Source organism: Grus americana, chromosome 10, assembly GCF_028858705.1.
Source record: "Grus americana isolate bGruAme1 chromosome 10, bGruAme1.mat, whole genome shotgun sequence".
NCBI lineage: Eukaryota > Metazoa > Chordata > Aves > Gruiformes > Gruidae > Grus > Grus americana.
Genome location: NC_072861.1, coordinates 20,775,733 through 20,789,600, shown reverse-complemented (window position 1 = coordinate 20,789,600; position 13,868 = coordinate 20,775,733). Strand labels below are relative to the sequence as shown.

At 53.5% G+C, this 13,868-nt stretch overlaps 2 protein-coding genes across 11 annotated transcripts in view; one reads left to right on the top strand and one right to left on the bottom strand.

Moving 5' to 3' along the window:
• The first annotated feature begins 2,176 nt into the window (after window positions 1-2,176).
• Window positions 2,177-8,554, top strand: LOC129210857 (uncharacterized). Its single transcript, XM_054837160.1, has 7 exons — window positions 2,177-2,595; window positions 2,717-2,798; window positions 3,868-4,001; window positions 4,361-4,499; window positions 5,036-5,198; window positions 7,303-7,405; window positions 8,467-8,554. The coding sequence occupies exons 1-7, from the start codon at window positions 2,564-2,566 to the stop codon at window positions 8,552-8,554; spliced, it is 741 nt and encodes a 246-aa protein (XP_054693135.1). The 5' UTR covers window positions 2,177-2,563.
• LRRK1 (leucine rich repeat kinase 1) overlaps window positions 7,556-13,868 on the bottom strand; it is an 81,243-nt gene continuing 74,930 nt past the window's right edge. For all 10 annotated transcript variants that reach the window (XM_054836859.1, XM_054836861.1, XM_054836854.1 and 7 more), the window contains 3 exons: window positions 11,624-12,459; window positions 10,934-11,035; window positions 7,556-9,052 (listed from right to left, as the gene is read on the bottom strand). In XM_054836859.1, coding sequence (XP_054692834.1) covers window positions 8,875-9,052; window positions 10,934-11,035; window positions 11,624-12,459 — 1,116 coding nt within the window. In that variant the 3' untranslated portion in view covers window positions 7,556-8,874. The remainder of the gene's footprint in view (window positions 9,053-10,933; window positions 11,036-11,623; window positions 12,460-13,868) is intronic.

Sequence of the window (13,868 nt, the reverse complement as noted above, 5' to 3'; positions counted from 1 at the left end):
CACCGCGGTGCTCCCTGGGTCTGGTCTCTGGCAGTGACCGTCCGCAGGGGTTGTCCTCTGGCAGCCTGACCCCTGCTCAGCTTTGGGCTGGGTTATCACCTGCGGGAGATGGAGCTGATGAACAGGAGGGGCTGAGGTGAACGTCGGAGGGGAACCTACAAAGTACCCTAAAGCCCAGCCTTGGTCCTTCCGGTAGGAACATTTGTGGGGTGGTGAGGAGATCCTGCTGTCGGGGGGGAATGGCCAAAATTCACTGTGAGCCTTGAGCTGGGGCGTCTTGGGGCTGCGCTTGGGTCTTTGTTCAGGAACGTTCATCAGTCGCTGGAGTTCAGCTGACTTCAGGGAGAGGCAGCGGGGGGGGGGCAGCTGGGTTTATTACCGCTGGTCTCTAAGGGCACTTCTCTCCCAGCAGCTCATTTCTTTGCTCAAGGATCAAGGACAGCAAGAAGAGGCAAAGGACACGGGGAAAGTACGGCTCCGGGAAAGCTGTCACGCTGCTTTCGGTGACCGTCATGCTCGGTGTGACTATTTACAGGTTAAATATTTATATGTAACTGCAAAGTCACGGTCCATGGAAGGATTTCAAGTTTTGGACCCTTAGGCGCAGTGGTGGGGTTTTAGTGCCCTGAAAAATCAGTGACCAGCTCCAGCATCCGCGCAGCTTCCCTGGACGTGCCGTACCGATCCTTTCAGCACGATCAGCAAGAAAATCCCGCTGACCCAAAATCTGCTTAGTCTGAGTTTTTGTTGAAGCTCTAACTTTACATTGCAAATTATTACCCTAAGTCATTTTGCATGAATACTTGCTAAAAATACTCCTCTTGCACAGCCAGCCTCGCTCGAGAGCTTTTTGGAAAGAAAAATCTTTCGGAGGCTTTAAAGCTGGGGAGCAGGTTACCCCTTGCCAGGGGCAGATGCTTCCAGGTTCCACCAGGTTCCTCCTCTGCTCTGGGACGTGGTGATTCCTGCGCCGGTGGGACGCTGCCCGCGGTAGGGTCTACTTTAAACAAACGGTTTTGTACCCAGATCTGCGCTCTGTCAATGTGAGTTACTGCACCGACTGGAGCAAATTCAGGGGGGTTTTTTGTGCCAAATGGGACTCAAATGCCATCTCCTCCGTGGGGCATGGGCAGCCTTGGAGACTTCCTAGACTCCCTGGCCGAGGCACATTTGGGCTGCAGTGCAGCCGCATCCCACGAGGTTTCTTTCCCTGACTCTTTTATGGGATTTCACCTGGCTGCTGCTGCCAGAAGCGCTTTTATTCCTCACATCCAAACTGCTACTTTCCCGGGGGCAAAAAAACCTGGCACGTCCTTTCCAAGCTCCAAAACCCATCTCCTGGCTCTCCTCCGGCCCAGGAATCTCTACCACCTTTTAAATCACATTTATGAACAGGGTGAAAAAAATTGAATTAACATCAAAAAAATGACAGGCCAAATACTGGGCTGGCTGTATTTATTTTCACACTTTAATTCAATAAAAAAATCTTGACTTTAATTGACCTGAATCAGCTCCAACATTTCCAGCGCACTGGGCTCAAGTGTCTTGGAAATCGGGGGTCCCCACCGCACGGCTGGGGGTGCCGGGAGGACTTTGCCCAGGTCTTGCTATGACTCTCGCCAATGGTTTCTTTAGAAAATGAACGCAAAAAACATAACGACACCTTTGTGCTTTATTGACTTTTCAATAAAAGGGCTCGGTTTAAAGTAATTTTGCGATAAAACAAGCTTTGAAAGAACAAGTGCTGAGATACAGGGCAGATAAAGGCTGTTTGCTCTTTTGACTTTGGCTCCACAGGCAGCATTTGGCCCTGGGGAACCTGAATTGCTGCAGAGACGCAGCTCCGTGGGGCGGGTACGTGCCCTGGCCGGCTGCCCACTGCCAAAAATCACTTTTCTGTGATTCCCCTGGTGCTGAGCTCCTGTCCCAGGCAAGCTCAGCCCCCAGCACCACCCATGGCCCCATCCTCATCCCCATCCTCATTGTCATCCCCATCCCTGCCCTGGCGCCAGCCCCATCCAGGGCAGCTCTACACTTGGGCCGCAGGAGCAAACCCAGAGAGCGAGGGACGGCTTCGGCCGGTCCCCAGCAGACTCAGTGACATCTCTGCAAACTGGGCGGGGAGTTCTTCTATTTGCTGCGCTGCTCGTCAGAGCCCAAATCTGCAAAATACCCTGGTCTGCCCAAAAAAACCCACCGTTTCTCTGGCACTGGGGCTTCCCCGAGGGGCGGCCGAGAGGGCACCAAGAGAGATGCTCGCCTGTAGCTTCTGTCGGTCCCCGCTGCGGGCGCTCGCTGTGGGGCCAGCAAAGTCCTTGTAAGGGGACGGCAGCACCCTCCGTACCCTGGGAAAGCAAACGGATTTGGACACATGCCAGGGCTCCCTCCCGAGCCGTGCCCACATCCGGATGGCAGCAAGCAGTATGCCACCAAAGCTGGGGGTGCCGAAAGCCCCCCAAATCCCTCCAGCAGCACTGAAGCGTTGCCCCTAAATTAAAGGGATTTAAAGAAAAGGGGAAAAGCTCCAGAGCACTGAAAGGCTCCTTCCCTCCTGCCGACTCTCATGCCACCTCCCCACTTCCTGACGCGGCAAAGGTAATTAATGTCCACATGCAAACGGTGGTTTGAAGTGTGAGCCTTGGTGGGAAGAACTTTTCTTTAAAAAAAAAAAACAATTAAAAAATGGAATTTTTCTAATTGCTTTTTCTCCAAGCAGCCTTGAGCTATGTCAGGAGCCTGCGCTGGAGCCACCCCAGCCCTTGGTGCCGCGGGACCTTTGGGCTTCGGCTTCCCTTTGGGTTTGTCCTGGGAGCAGGAGGGTGTTGGGGGGGGGGGGGCACGTGCTGCCCCTGGACGTGGCAGCGGGGCGGGGGGCAGCAACGTTTGGGCACCTCCGGGGCCTGGCCCTGCTCCCCGCCACAGCTCTCCCAGGGCATTGCTCCGTTCCTGGGTTCAGCTGAGGTGCTCAGGGTAGTTTTTGGGCAAAGCTGAACTGGTTTTCACACCGCTATTGTTCTCCACCGCTATGGCGTGTGTGCGGGGCCGTCTGATGGCTACTGCTGCCTCCCAAGACATCCAAACCTGGGCAGAAACAGAGCTGGGCAGTGTTTGCACCAGGAGACTGCATGTTTGAGGGGGTTTTTTTTTTGGAAAAATTTGGCACAATTTTTAAAGTCTTGTTCTTGCATGAGGCCCCGCTCGCTGCAGCCATAAGGGTTAGAGCATCAGCGCGGGGGAAAGCAAAGGGAAACCCCCTTTTCCAGAGGTCAGACCAACACGTCCCCAGAGGAAGATTTATTAGGGCTGAAAGATCATACTGAAGTGTTTAATAGCGTGGAAACCGGCCCAAATCGCCGCTGGTGCAATAACCAGACCCGGGAGTGATGGTGTGCGGGGTTGGGATCCCTGTCCCTGGGCTGGGGGCTCAGCCCCAGAGCTGTGGCCCTGAAGCCAGGACCCCACCGGCAGCTGGCGGGGGGCTTTGTGCCCTGTGAAACCCCTTCCTCAGACGTGCTGTGTAAAAGACGCTATTGTCAAAAAAAAAAAAAAAAAAAAAAAAAAAACCAAAAAAAACCCCCACCAACCACCCTACCAAAAAACCACGACTAAATTGTGGAGAGGAGCCTCCAACATGCAGCATTTTTCATAGGAAGCACGGCCCCGTGGACGAACGTGGCACGGTGCGACCTTAATGCTCCTTTCAGCCTGCGCGGCCCCATAAAGTTCCGGCGGCACCTCGGGGTGAACGGGGACCTGCAGCCGCGCTGGAAGGGCCATGCCCCAAACCTCCACCCAGCCCCAAGTGCCGGCATGGTGGAATGGGTCTTTCCTAGGGGTTTTTTGAAAAGCTGGGTGTCATTTTGTTAGGCATCGGTGACGAAGAGCAGCCGCCCGCCCTGGCAGCGCAGCAGCCTTCTCCTGCCCGCAGAAAAGCAAAGCCGGGGCCACGGTGCCGGCACCGAAGCCCAGCGGTGCTGCCCATCCCACCGCCACGGCCTGGGGTAAGCTGAGGACAGGCTGGCAGCCCGAAATAGCCACAATATTTCCTGTCCTTTTAAAGTTTGCTTAAAGAAAACTAATTTCCTCTGTCCTTTCTGTAGCAGAATACAAAACAGCCAGAGCTGCCCCTTTCTCCATGTCCCTTAAAAAAAAAAAAAATTTAAAAAGCAAAAAAAAAAAAAAATCACCTTATTGTTTCCTTACGGTGACACCAAGAGCCCCTGGTGCAGGGCGGGCTGGAGGAGCGTCCAGCTCGCGCTTAAATGCCCACCTGCCCCCCCCACCCCGCTTGTCACTGGGGCATCTCTAATATAGTAAATTATGATAATTTTTTTTTTTTTCTGCATGTTGAAGATAACAGAGAAGGGAAGGAAAAAAACCCAGAACAAACCACAACCAAAACCCAACATCTGAGTCACCCAGCTCTTGGAAAAATGAAGCTGAAAAATGGCATTTTTAAGCCTCAAAAGTGCAAAGAGCCGCCCGGGCCATCAGTCAGGGTGAGCGCAGGCCATGGGGGTGGGTTTAATGCTTGTGCTGGTTTTTGGTGGCAGCGTGGTGTCACGGCAAGCGCGAAGGGGAGTGGGAACCAGCCTGGGCAGCAGCCCCGGCACCTTCACCGCTCCAGCCGGCTCAAGCCCTGGCTGCGCTGCTGGGATGCCGGCCGGGACAGACGCCGCACTGGAGCTGCAGAAGAGCCGGTCTGTTCAAGAGGTGGGGAAATAAAGTCCTGCTTTTCCTTTCTAATCATATTGCAATGTTAGAAAATAAAATTGGATTTGTTATCCTGCTTACCCAGCTGTCTGATGCCCAGCCGCGACGCTGGAGCATCCTGGCTCGTCCCTGGAGCATCCCGGCTCCTGCAGAGCTGCTGCTTTTGGGTACGGTGGGAGGCGCAGCCCCAGGGATGCTTTGGGGCTGGGACCCAGGCAGCACCGCGCAGGACACCTATTATCTGCTGAGGTTATTTTATCTGGGCAGGACTGCGGAAAATTTTAATACCATTAAATTGCCCTTTCCATGGTTTTCTTCACAGGCAACGCCTGGATTAGCCGGAGGGATGTGGCCAGTGATGAGACCCGCAGGGAGTGATCCCATCAGCTGGGTCTGCAAGCAGCGGGAGGGGACCACGGTGCTGGGCTGCTCTGGGAGCTGTCACAGGCATTTGGGCCCAATCCTGCACCACTGCCCAGGGCAGTGTGAGCAGTGGGGCAAAGAACTGGCCATTCTTTTCTTGTCTAGCAGAACTATCTTTAACGCTGCTCATTTTCCAGGGGAGCCAGTTGGTTTTGGACAGCCCTGGGCTGGCAGGGTTGATGCATCCGCAGTGCTGGGGGTGGGGGGGTGGGGGGGGGGTGGTGTGCTGGGTCCCCAAAATGTCCCAAGTGAGCACCAGGACATGGGGCCTCAGGGATCGGGTATGATCAGCAGTTTGCATCCCCCTCATGCTTGCTTCCCACTCTCCCCCAAGAAAAAAATGTTCAGGCTGTGCCCTGAGCCCCACCGGGACCCGGGTGTTCTCCAGTCCTTCTCCAGGCCGGGGTCTGACCCTGCAAAGAAACAGCCAAAAGCAGGAACAGTAATCAGTGTCCAGCTGGTCATTATTTTTATTTCTTTTAAAGTAGGTAAAGGACAGTTTTTCAGGGAAAACCCCGAGGTGCAGCGAGCGGCTCTCTGCTTGCAGGAGTTGAAGCTGGGGGTCTGGGCAGCTGCGCCTGAGCGGGGGCTTCAGCGCTGCCAGTGCTGTTAATCCCGGTGGCAGCAGGTCCTGTGCGTCTCACCGCTTCCTCAGCAAGTAATTAATGGCCTCAGCACCCGCCTCCCTCCCGCTGCCCGTGCGGGGGGGGGGTTAATCTCATCTGAGAGCATCCGTTTCCCTCCCAGCGCTGAGCCCTTTCCACGCGCTCCCGCTGCTCCGGGATGGGCTGGGGGAAACCTGGCACTGACAAGCCAAACCTGAGCTGTTCGCTCGTCTATCTGCCATCAGCTGAAGGAATAAACCCTTCCAGGCCCTGGCTCGGGCTTATTTTTAGAAGCTGAAATAAAATAGCAAGGACTGACATACGCAGCTATCCTGGGACCTTTATCAGCAGCGTCTGGGGCTCAGGCAGCCCCTGCTCCTGTGCTCTTGGGGCTTTTCCTGCCTTTGGCCTTGACCCCATCCCTTTCCCCAGGGATGGACGGATGGATGACAGGGGACGGATGACGCCCCCTCACCCGTACCTGCCCTCAGTCCCACTGGGAGCAGAACAGGCTTCCCTGGTGGGAAGGCTGCGAAAGAGCATTGAAATCTCACCTTAACTGTTGGAACTGGTGGGTTGTTTTTTTTTTTTGGATTTTGTTTTTAATTTCTGTTTATTTTTGCCCTTGGGGATTTATTCAGGCAGCACGTGCATTGCTGACTTAATGGAGCCTTGTGCTAAGGAGGTTTCAGATTTGCTTAAGGGGGGGATTTTGTCCTGACTCCAGGGTAGCAGCATTCAGGCTCTCAGTGGTTTTTTTTGGGAACTAACCCCCTGTTCCCAGGAGGTTTTGGGACACACACTCCTGTCCCTGCAGCAAGGACCTCTCATGCTTCTCCGCCGCTCCCACACAACCTGGCTGCCATCCTCCCGCTGCAGCACTTGCAGCCTCTCGTCCCCGCAGCTGCCCATCCCAAGGTTGGGTTTTCAGAGCCTGGGGAGGGTATGCACAACGGCTGCACAGCTCTGGAGTGCGGCGGTGAGCAGAACAAAGCCCCTTTTGTGGCGGGGCCTCGGCCGGTGCCCACCGAAGGTTTGGGAGAGGCTCTGGCTGACCCCTGTGGGGGCTGGGGACCTCATGGGGGGGGCATGACCCCATGCTGGCTTTGGGAGCAGCGCAGTGCCCACGATGTTCTGCTCGACAGGGATGACAAGGAACTGCTGTGACTATTCCAGACAGTGTGTTCTCAAAGAAAACCTGCAAGGCGGAATGAAAGTACAAACTGTTTTACAGCCTGTGTTAGGGCTTGAAGGGTTATGAAATAGTATGTGTGTGTGTACAAGGGGTCTGGCAACCGGAGGAGGCGATCGTGAGATGGTTGAACTCCCACTCAGGGGAGGGGTGTGTGCGGCAGCACGTGCAGGCTTCGGGCTGTGCAGCGGGACGGGCGGTAGGTGACACAGATTCAGGGAAATGCAGTTAATTAGCCCTGACACAGATACAGCTATTTCACAGCTAAGCTTGAGTCAGGCTGAGCTCTTGGGGAAGCTGTGACAAACCCGTCAAACTGCAGCAGCAGCGAAGAGCTGAGCCGCCTCTTCCCCCTCTCTGCGACAACAGGCGGGAGAACTTGTCCTGGCGGGGGACAGCAACCCGGGGTGCAGTGGTGCGGCCGGACCCGCTCCATGAGCCGCTGGAAGCAGCCGCAGGGGGACGGAGACAGGTAAGGCCGGGTAAGGAGCCAGACTGTACTTGTAAACCCGATCCTCTGCTCATCAGGAGGACGTGCGTTTTAACCAGACGCTGCAGACCCTGAACACCCTGCAGCTGACGCGGGCATGGGCTGCCTATAAAAAGTGCCACCAACGCAGTGTCATTGTGGGGAGAAATCTGTTTATTTTAAGATACGCTCTGTTTGTGAAGAAGGATATTCTAGCAGCCTGCAACAGAAATGTGAACCAGAGGGTTAACCTGCCCGTTCGGCCTTGGCCAGCCTTGCCGATGCTCACACAAGTTTCTTGGGATAGAAAAAAAAAAAAAAAAAAAAAAAGAGGTCCAAAATTCAAACTGTACACCTTTTTACAGGGTGCTTAGTCAGACTCACTTTTTACACTGCTGTACATGCTTGGGATAACTAAGTGCAATTGTATTCAGAGCAATACATCATCCCAGGCCACTAATGAAGATAAAATAAAAGCTGCGGTGAGCAGAAGCTGCACAGATACACAGGCAAATTAAGCTTACTGTGTTCCTGATACTCCAGAGTGTATTTACCAAGAGAAAAAGGAGACGAGTAAAAACCTTCCTGGTCTCGGGGCTCCCTTCTCTTACACCAGGAAGTATCTGTCAAACTGAGTAGCTTTGCTTTGTATCAGCTCTACAACTGACATTGCAACAGTGCAGTTAAATAGCTTGCTCGCTCACTGAGCTTGTGCAGTATTATTGGCAGATTATTTTAGGCTCTCTCACAGTAACACTATACCACAATAGGTTTTAGGAACCAGAAAGGCAGTGGCCAGCCAAAGCTTATTGCTGGTTCTTACACCTGGATGTCTCTACACAGCAGTCACAACAGGGGCTACACCTGAAGTAGCCTCTAACAAACTCGCAGGGACGTGGGTAGCAGCCCCGCAGCACTTCCAGCAGGTGCATTTCCCCTGGAGCAGGGTGAATTAGCCCACAGTGAACCGCACCGCCGGCCAGCAGGCAGTGGGGACTGTAACGTGCTCAGGCTCCCCAGAAAGAGCCCGTTGGGGTTAATGGAGCTGTCCCGGCTGACAACAGACACTATAAAAGCAGCAGCAGCAGCCAGGGCATGCTGAAGGTGAGGAAGGAGTTTAAAATGGGGAAGAAACTGGAAAGAGAGGCATGAGCAGAACTGCAGCCACCTCCACATTCTGCTCTCGACTACTGCAGGGGAGTGTGTGATGGAGCAAGAGAGCGGGGAGACGGCCCAGCTCCTGGGCTCATCCCTGCCCGGCTCACACCATCAGGTTTCTTCAGTCCCCGAAAGCTCTGCTGGGGCTCCAGCCACAGTAACCCCGCAGTGCTCGTTAGCAGCAAACCAGAATCACGCTCCCCCCACGCACCCTGCGTCCCCTCCCTCTCCAGGGCTGTGTCTCGGAGTCCAGGCGCGCTCAGAGCAGGACGCTTCCGTCTTTCGTCGAGCCTCAGTTCCCAGCGCCACAAGCACTACCTTCTTTTTCGCATGCAGGTTTCAAGCCTTCCCAGCTCTTCGTAGGCCTGGTAGAAAACGTCAAAGTCTTTGGCACTCCAACCCCTCCAGACAGCCAGGCACCACTCCATGTTTTCATTCTCAAAGCAGCACACAACTGTGTCCTTTGCTATGAGAGCAGCATCCACCAGTGTCCTGGGAAAGGAAGAACAGAGCAGAGACGGGCATTACAGCGGAGAGCAGCTCTGCTAACACAGCACACGGCCACTCATCTGGGAGGCACTGACTCACGAGCTTTCCTTTCCAGCTACTGAATCTCTTTTTATAAGCTGTAAATCCTTGAGAAAGGGGAATGTAACAAAGAGAGGGTTCAGAAACTATGTCACGGCAAAAGCAAGCGGCTCAGGGACACGGGAAAAGATTTTTGAAGGGATTCAGGTGCCTAAACATGCAGGTGGGTGCTTAAGTCTGCCGTGACATTTTGAAGTTGCTGTTAATCTCCCCATTTGCTAAATCCACAGACTCTTTTGCCTGCTGCCAGCTGGGCATTTTCAAAACAGCCGGCATCATGCCACAGCTAGCGCAGGCTGCCGGGAGTCTCCGCAGCCTGAAATGCAGCGTGGAAGTGGGATGGAGCCCAGCTCTGCCAGCTCAGGGTACGAGCCCCAAGTCCAGACCAGCAGGCACGGCTACGGCAACAGCCCAGAGACTCACAAAGGTCCTGCGTGACAGCATCGTGTTGCGCGTGCTTCCCTTCCTGATCTCTGAGCACATTAGCTGATCAAACAGGATGGTTGAATCCAGCCCTGCAGATACCCAGAGGGAGGTGGCCGGGCAGATGACATGAGTGTCCTTGCAGGGTTCCAGGGAACCTTGCTGGGCTCTTTCTACTACTCCAACAGCAGACGGGGGAAGACCAGCCCCAAACCGTTTCCCCAGAAAGGCCCCTAGATGGGAAGCACTGACAGCGAGGGCTGGCCTTGGCAGCTGGTTTTCATCACAAACTGCCCCTAAGAAGCCACCTCCTTTCCCTCACCTCCCTATCCTGCTCTGCACTTGGGGGGGCACGGAGGACGCAGGCACTATTGGCTGGTTTTTATCCTGCCAGTAAAACAGGGCGAGTCAACGGACACCATGCCCGAACCAGCCAGGCTTAAAGACAGCAAAGCACAAGCCTGAGCAAGCATGTCACCCCTCCGTAACTCCATGCTAATCTGAGTAAAGCAAAATCAACCTAAGAGTACTGTGAACAATAAAGATAATACTCCACTCCTGACTAACTGATAAAGACACTCAGTTAGCAAATAGAGGGAATGGCAGGAGCACTTTGATCTCTTGTTGTGTTTGCTCAGTGGTAATAAATGATCATTTATAATCTTTAGCACTGCTTAACCTCCATTTGTTTGGACGTAAATAGTACAATCCCTGACTGGTATTTAAGTGATCAGCAGAAACACCCCCATCTAGCAGCTATTTATTTACTTGGACTCTCGTTCACTGTATGAAACATTTTAAATTAACGTATATAACTGCTCTCCCCTGTGCTCCAGGAGCCTTGCCCCAGCCCATCACTGCCGACAGCACAAAGGTGCTCATTTAGAGCCAGGACGTCAACCTGATCCACGTGAATGCAGCCACAGACAAGCGCTGCGCTCTGCATAAATACACCTCTTGTTCTTCATGCAGGGCCTGAGTCTGCCAAGCTCCAGCGATCTTCTGCCAGGTGCCCTGAGAGCACTGGGAGTCAGCACCAGGCAGGATCAGACTGACGTTTATCGCACTGTGCAAGACGGTCCTGCCTGTCTCATTACGGGGGCACTCGGTCTCTGTGGCTTTTGGAGACCAGGCCGTGGTCGCAATGCCTTCCCCTCACCATCTGCCATGCTGTAAGAGTATGCACATGCCTCAATGTGCAACCAGCAACCACGTCTTCTCTGGCTAGGAGCTTCCCAGATGCTGCTGGAAGCCAAGAGGAAGCTCCTGACAGCCCCCAGAGCCTGCAGAGCCTCCCTCTGCTACCCATTCCCCCTGCACCCCCAGAAACTGTGTGGCAGGCGCTGCCCAATTCAGCCTCACCCGTAGGGAGCCAGTTCCCCAGCCTTCAGCACAGCGATCACTCTGCCCCGCTGGGTGCCGGACTCCTTCTCCAGTCCGATAACGATGATATCCCCTCCTCTCCTAGAAGAGAAACGAGGGAGACATCACATGTACTCTGCAGCAGAGACTGGTGACAGCTGAGGAAGATCCATGCTGGATATCCATCCTCTCTGCTGCAATGCCTCCTGCAGTTACACGACCTTCTGCACTGCGATGCCACCGAGGGGCATCCTGAATCCACTACAGTGTGAGCCCCCATGACAGGCAAAAATCAGATTCCCAGCAGTTTCCATCAGCTCAACAGGAGACAAAAGGATTTGCCAGGGTTGTGTTTGAGCGAGGAAGCTGCCTGCTGTTCTTTGTTTCCTCAGTATCTGGGGAAACAGGGCTTTGAGTCTTACCACCCACATTTCTCTTCTCTTGAAATCAATCCTGCAAGACCTTAGATCCTTAGATGCGGTCATTCTGCCCAAGACTACAGATCTTTAAAAAGGGGTAGAAAAATTGATGTACCATTGTACTGGGAACAAAGTTTCTTAATGACAACTTGACTTTCTGGGGAGGTGAATCATACTGGGAATGCCAAAGTTCCTGAATTAGCCTGAGCTAATCTCACACTTAGCCCAGGAGAGATTTTGACAAAGTGGTTTTAATAAGTTACCAACTTACCTGGGGATCCATATGAGGTCTTTTACCGGAAGAATCTTGACAGCTTGGAGATGCTGCATGTTGTCACCTGCAGGCACAGCATCATGATCCAGGGAAGGCTTCAGCTCATTAAATTTGTCAGACTCCTCAAAATCTGTGGAGAGCGGTGCACTGGAAGAGCTCGTGGGTGAGCTGGGTAGGCTGGAGGGGCACCGGGTTATCCTGTTAGGAGGCGAAGAGGAGTAGGAAGACACAGAGCAATAATCTGTGAGTGAGTCCTGGTGGTTTAGTATCTGGGTGCCAACCTCTGGGCTGTAGATAATGCTCATGTCCACCAGTGGGTTACTCTCCATTGCTTTGTGGTTTATAGGTGCAGTAGCTGGGATGGCTGCCGAAGGCTGCTGGATTGTAAACATGTCTCTGAGGGGGCTGCAGTCTCCGCAGAAGTAGCGTGCACAGAGCTGGTAGGTAGTAACGTGATACATCACCAGGAAGTTGCTTTTATCATCCAGACACCACAGCACCTCCTCCCCGTGACACTCCGAGTTGCAGGCGATGGATGTGATCACCGACGGTGGGCTGAAGGGCTCCAGCCTCCTACTGATCTCCATCGTGGCACAGTCTATGATGAGGATGCCAGGGCCGTTGCTGTACCAGACCTCCGCTCCGCTGTTGGTGATCTCCATGGCCTTCACGGGGTACGGATTCTGCCGGGGGTCGTCATCAGAGATGTTGAATTTGGACCTGTTTGCCGTGTGGGAGCACAGGTAGGAGCAGCTGTCGCCTGGGATGCCCTGGGACACTGAAAACACTGCTACAAGTCCATCCGACAAGCCAGCCAGCACCATGTAGGAGTTCTGCAAGAAAGAGACAGCAGATTCGCTATCTGGACTGTTTACTTCTCTGCAGTACGAGAGCTTTCAATCCCAGAGGCTCTGGCTGCCTCTCACAATTCTGCAAGTACACTAGTAACTTACCCCAAATCACTCAGTGATAACAGCAACATAAAAAGAAGTCATTACATGGAAGCTGCTGCAGAGCCATACTCCTCTCACCCAGTATTACCTCTCTCTTTATTGGCAAGGGAGGACAGACAGACCTGGCAGCCTGCCCCGAAGGTTAACAAATTCAAGCTGGAGTATGTTCAGACACAGCCATCACGATCCTAGGAATCCAGCTGTAGAAACCCGGCTCATTTCCAAAAAGGAGTACAGCTATTGCTATCAGTGTAGGTAAGAGAGGAATGGAAGAAATGCAGTAAAAACAGAAAGAGAGGGAGACAATCCTCTTGCAAAAAAGAGCATACAGTGATCGCTCCATCTCCAACGTCTGGTGCTTTAACAGCACTGCTCCTCCCAGGGACGTGCTCTGGGTCTGGGATCCCTGGCAGCTCACAGACATCCCAGTGGAGGGCACAGAAGCAGCAGCAGTTCAGCAAAGCAGCTGCCAAGTGCCACGAACAATTCTGCAGGTAGTTAAAAACTTGCCCCTAAATATACAGATGTGTTGGCTGCGGGAGCCACGGCCGGGTCAAGCTCTGGTGCAGCGCTCTGCGTCACTGCTGCGATGAATACCATCACGTTCCGTGGACGGGAGCCGGTGAGAAGGCCATGGCTTGCCGGGTCTCCGACTCCTCCAGCTCATCACAGCGGTGCAAAACGCTGTTAAACAGACTGGGAAATGGATCTCTCGGGAACAAAACTCCCTGTGACCTTGGGTCTGTACCAGAAACTCCCCCATCTGTGAAGCAGATAAAACAATACTTACCTCAAAGGCCTTTCTATTTCCTCCCCATGGAGCAAAAAATTCTAAAAAAGACCCTTTGCCCAGGGCTTTTTTTGCTGTTGTTACAAACTTGCCGGATTAAAGCAAAGAAAAGTGAACCAGAACCAGCCAGAGCCCCGCCAGCTGAACCATCACAACCTCACCCCTCCGCAGCCCTGCCGTGCCCAGAACGCCAGCGATGCTGCCAGCCTCTGTGAGATGGGACGGGGACTCGGCATCACCCCTTGCTGCTCATAAATCAAGGGAAAGCCTGTGCCCTTCCAGGGATCTTGGCCAGCCCTGGAAGATAGCTCCCAGGTTGCTTAAACCCATAGAGGCCAAAATCAGTATCTTGAATTGCTCTCAGATATCACGGGGGCAGATAGCATAGGGGTAAGTATTAGTTTAATTGATAGCACTGTTTGCAGGGCTCATTAAGAGTCTTGGACAAAGAGACACTATCTGCATACAAAGTATGAGTAAAACCATGAGTGTGCTGAGC

What these genes read in the sequence shown, in the direction of transcription:
- LOC129210857 (XM_054837160.1), top strand. Translation starts at nt 2,564, where the DNA reads ATGCCACCTCCCCACTTCCTGACGCGGCAAAG. An exon ending in CACTTCCTGACGCGGCAAAG is followed by an intron (nt 2,596 to 2,716) that starts GTAATTAATGTC and finishes TTCTCCAAGCAG; the next exon opens with CCTTGAGCTATGTCAGGAGC. An exon ending in CCGCAGGGGGACGGAGACAG is followed by an intron (nt 7,406 to 8,466) that starts GTAAGGCCGGGT and finishes GGCTGACAACAG; the next exon opens with ACACTATAAAAGCAGCAGCA.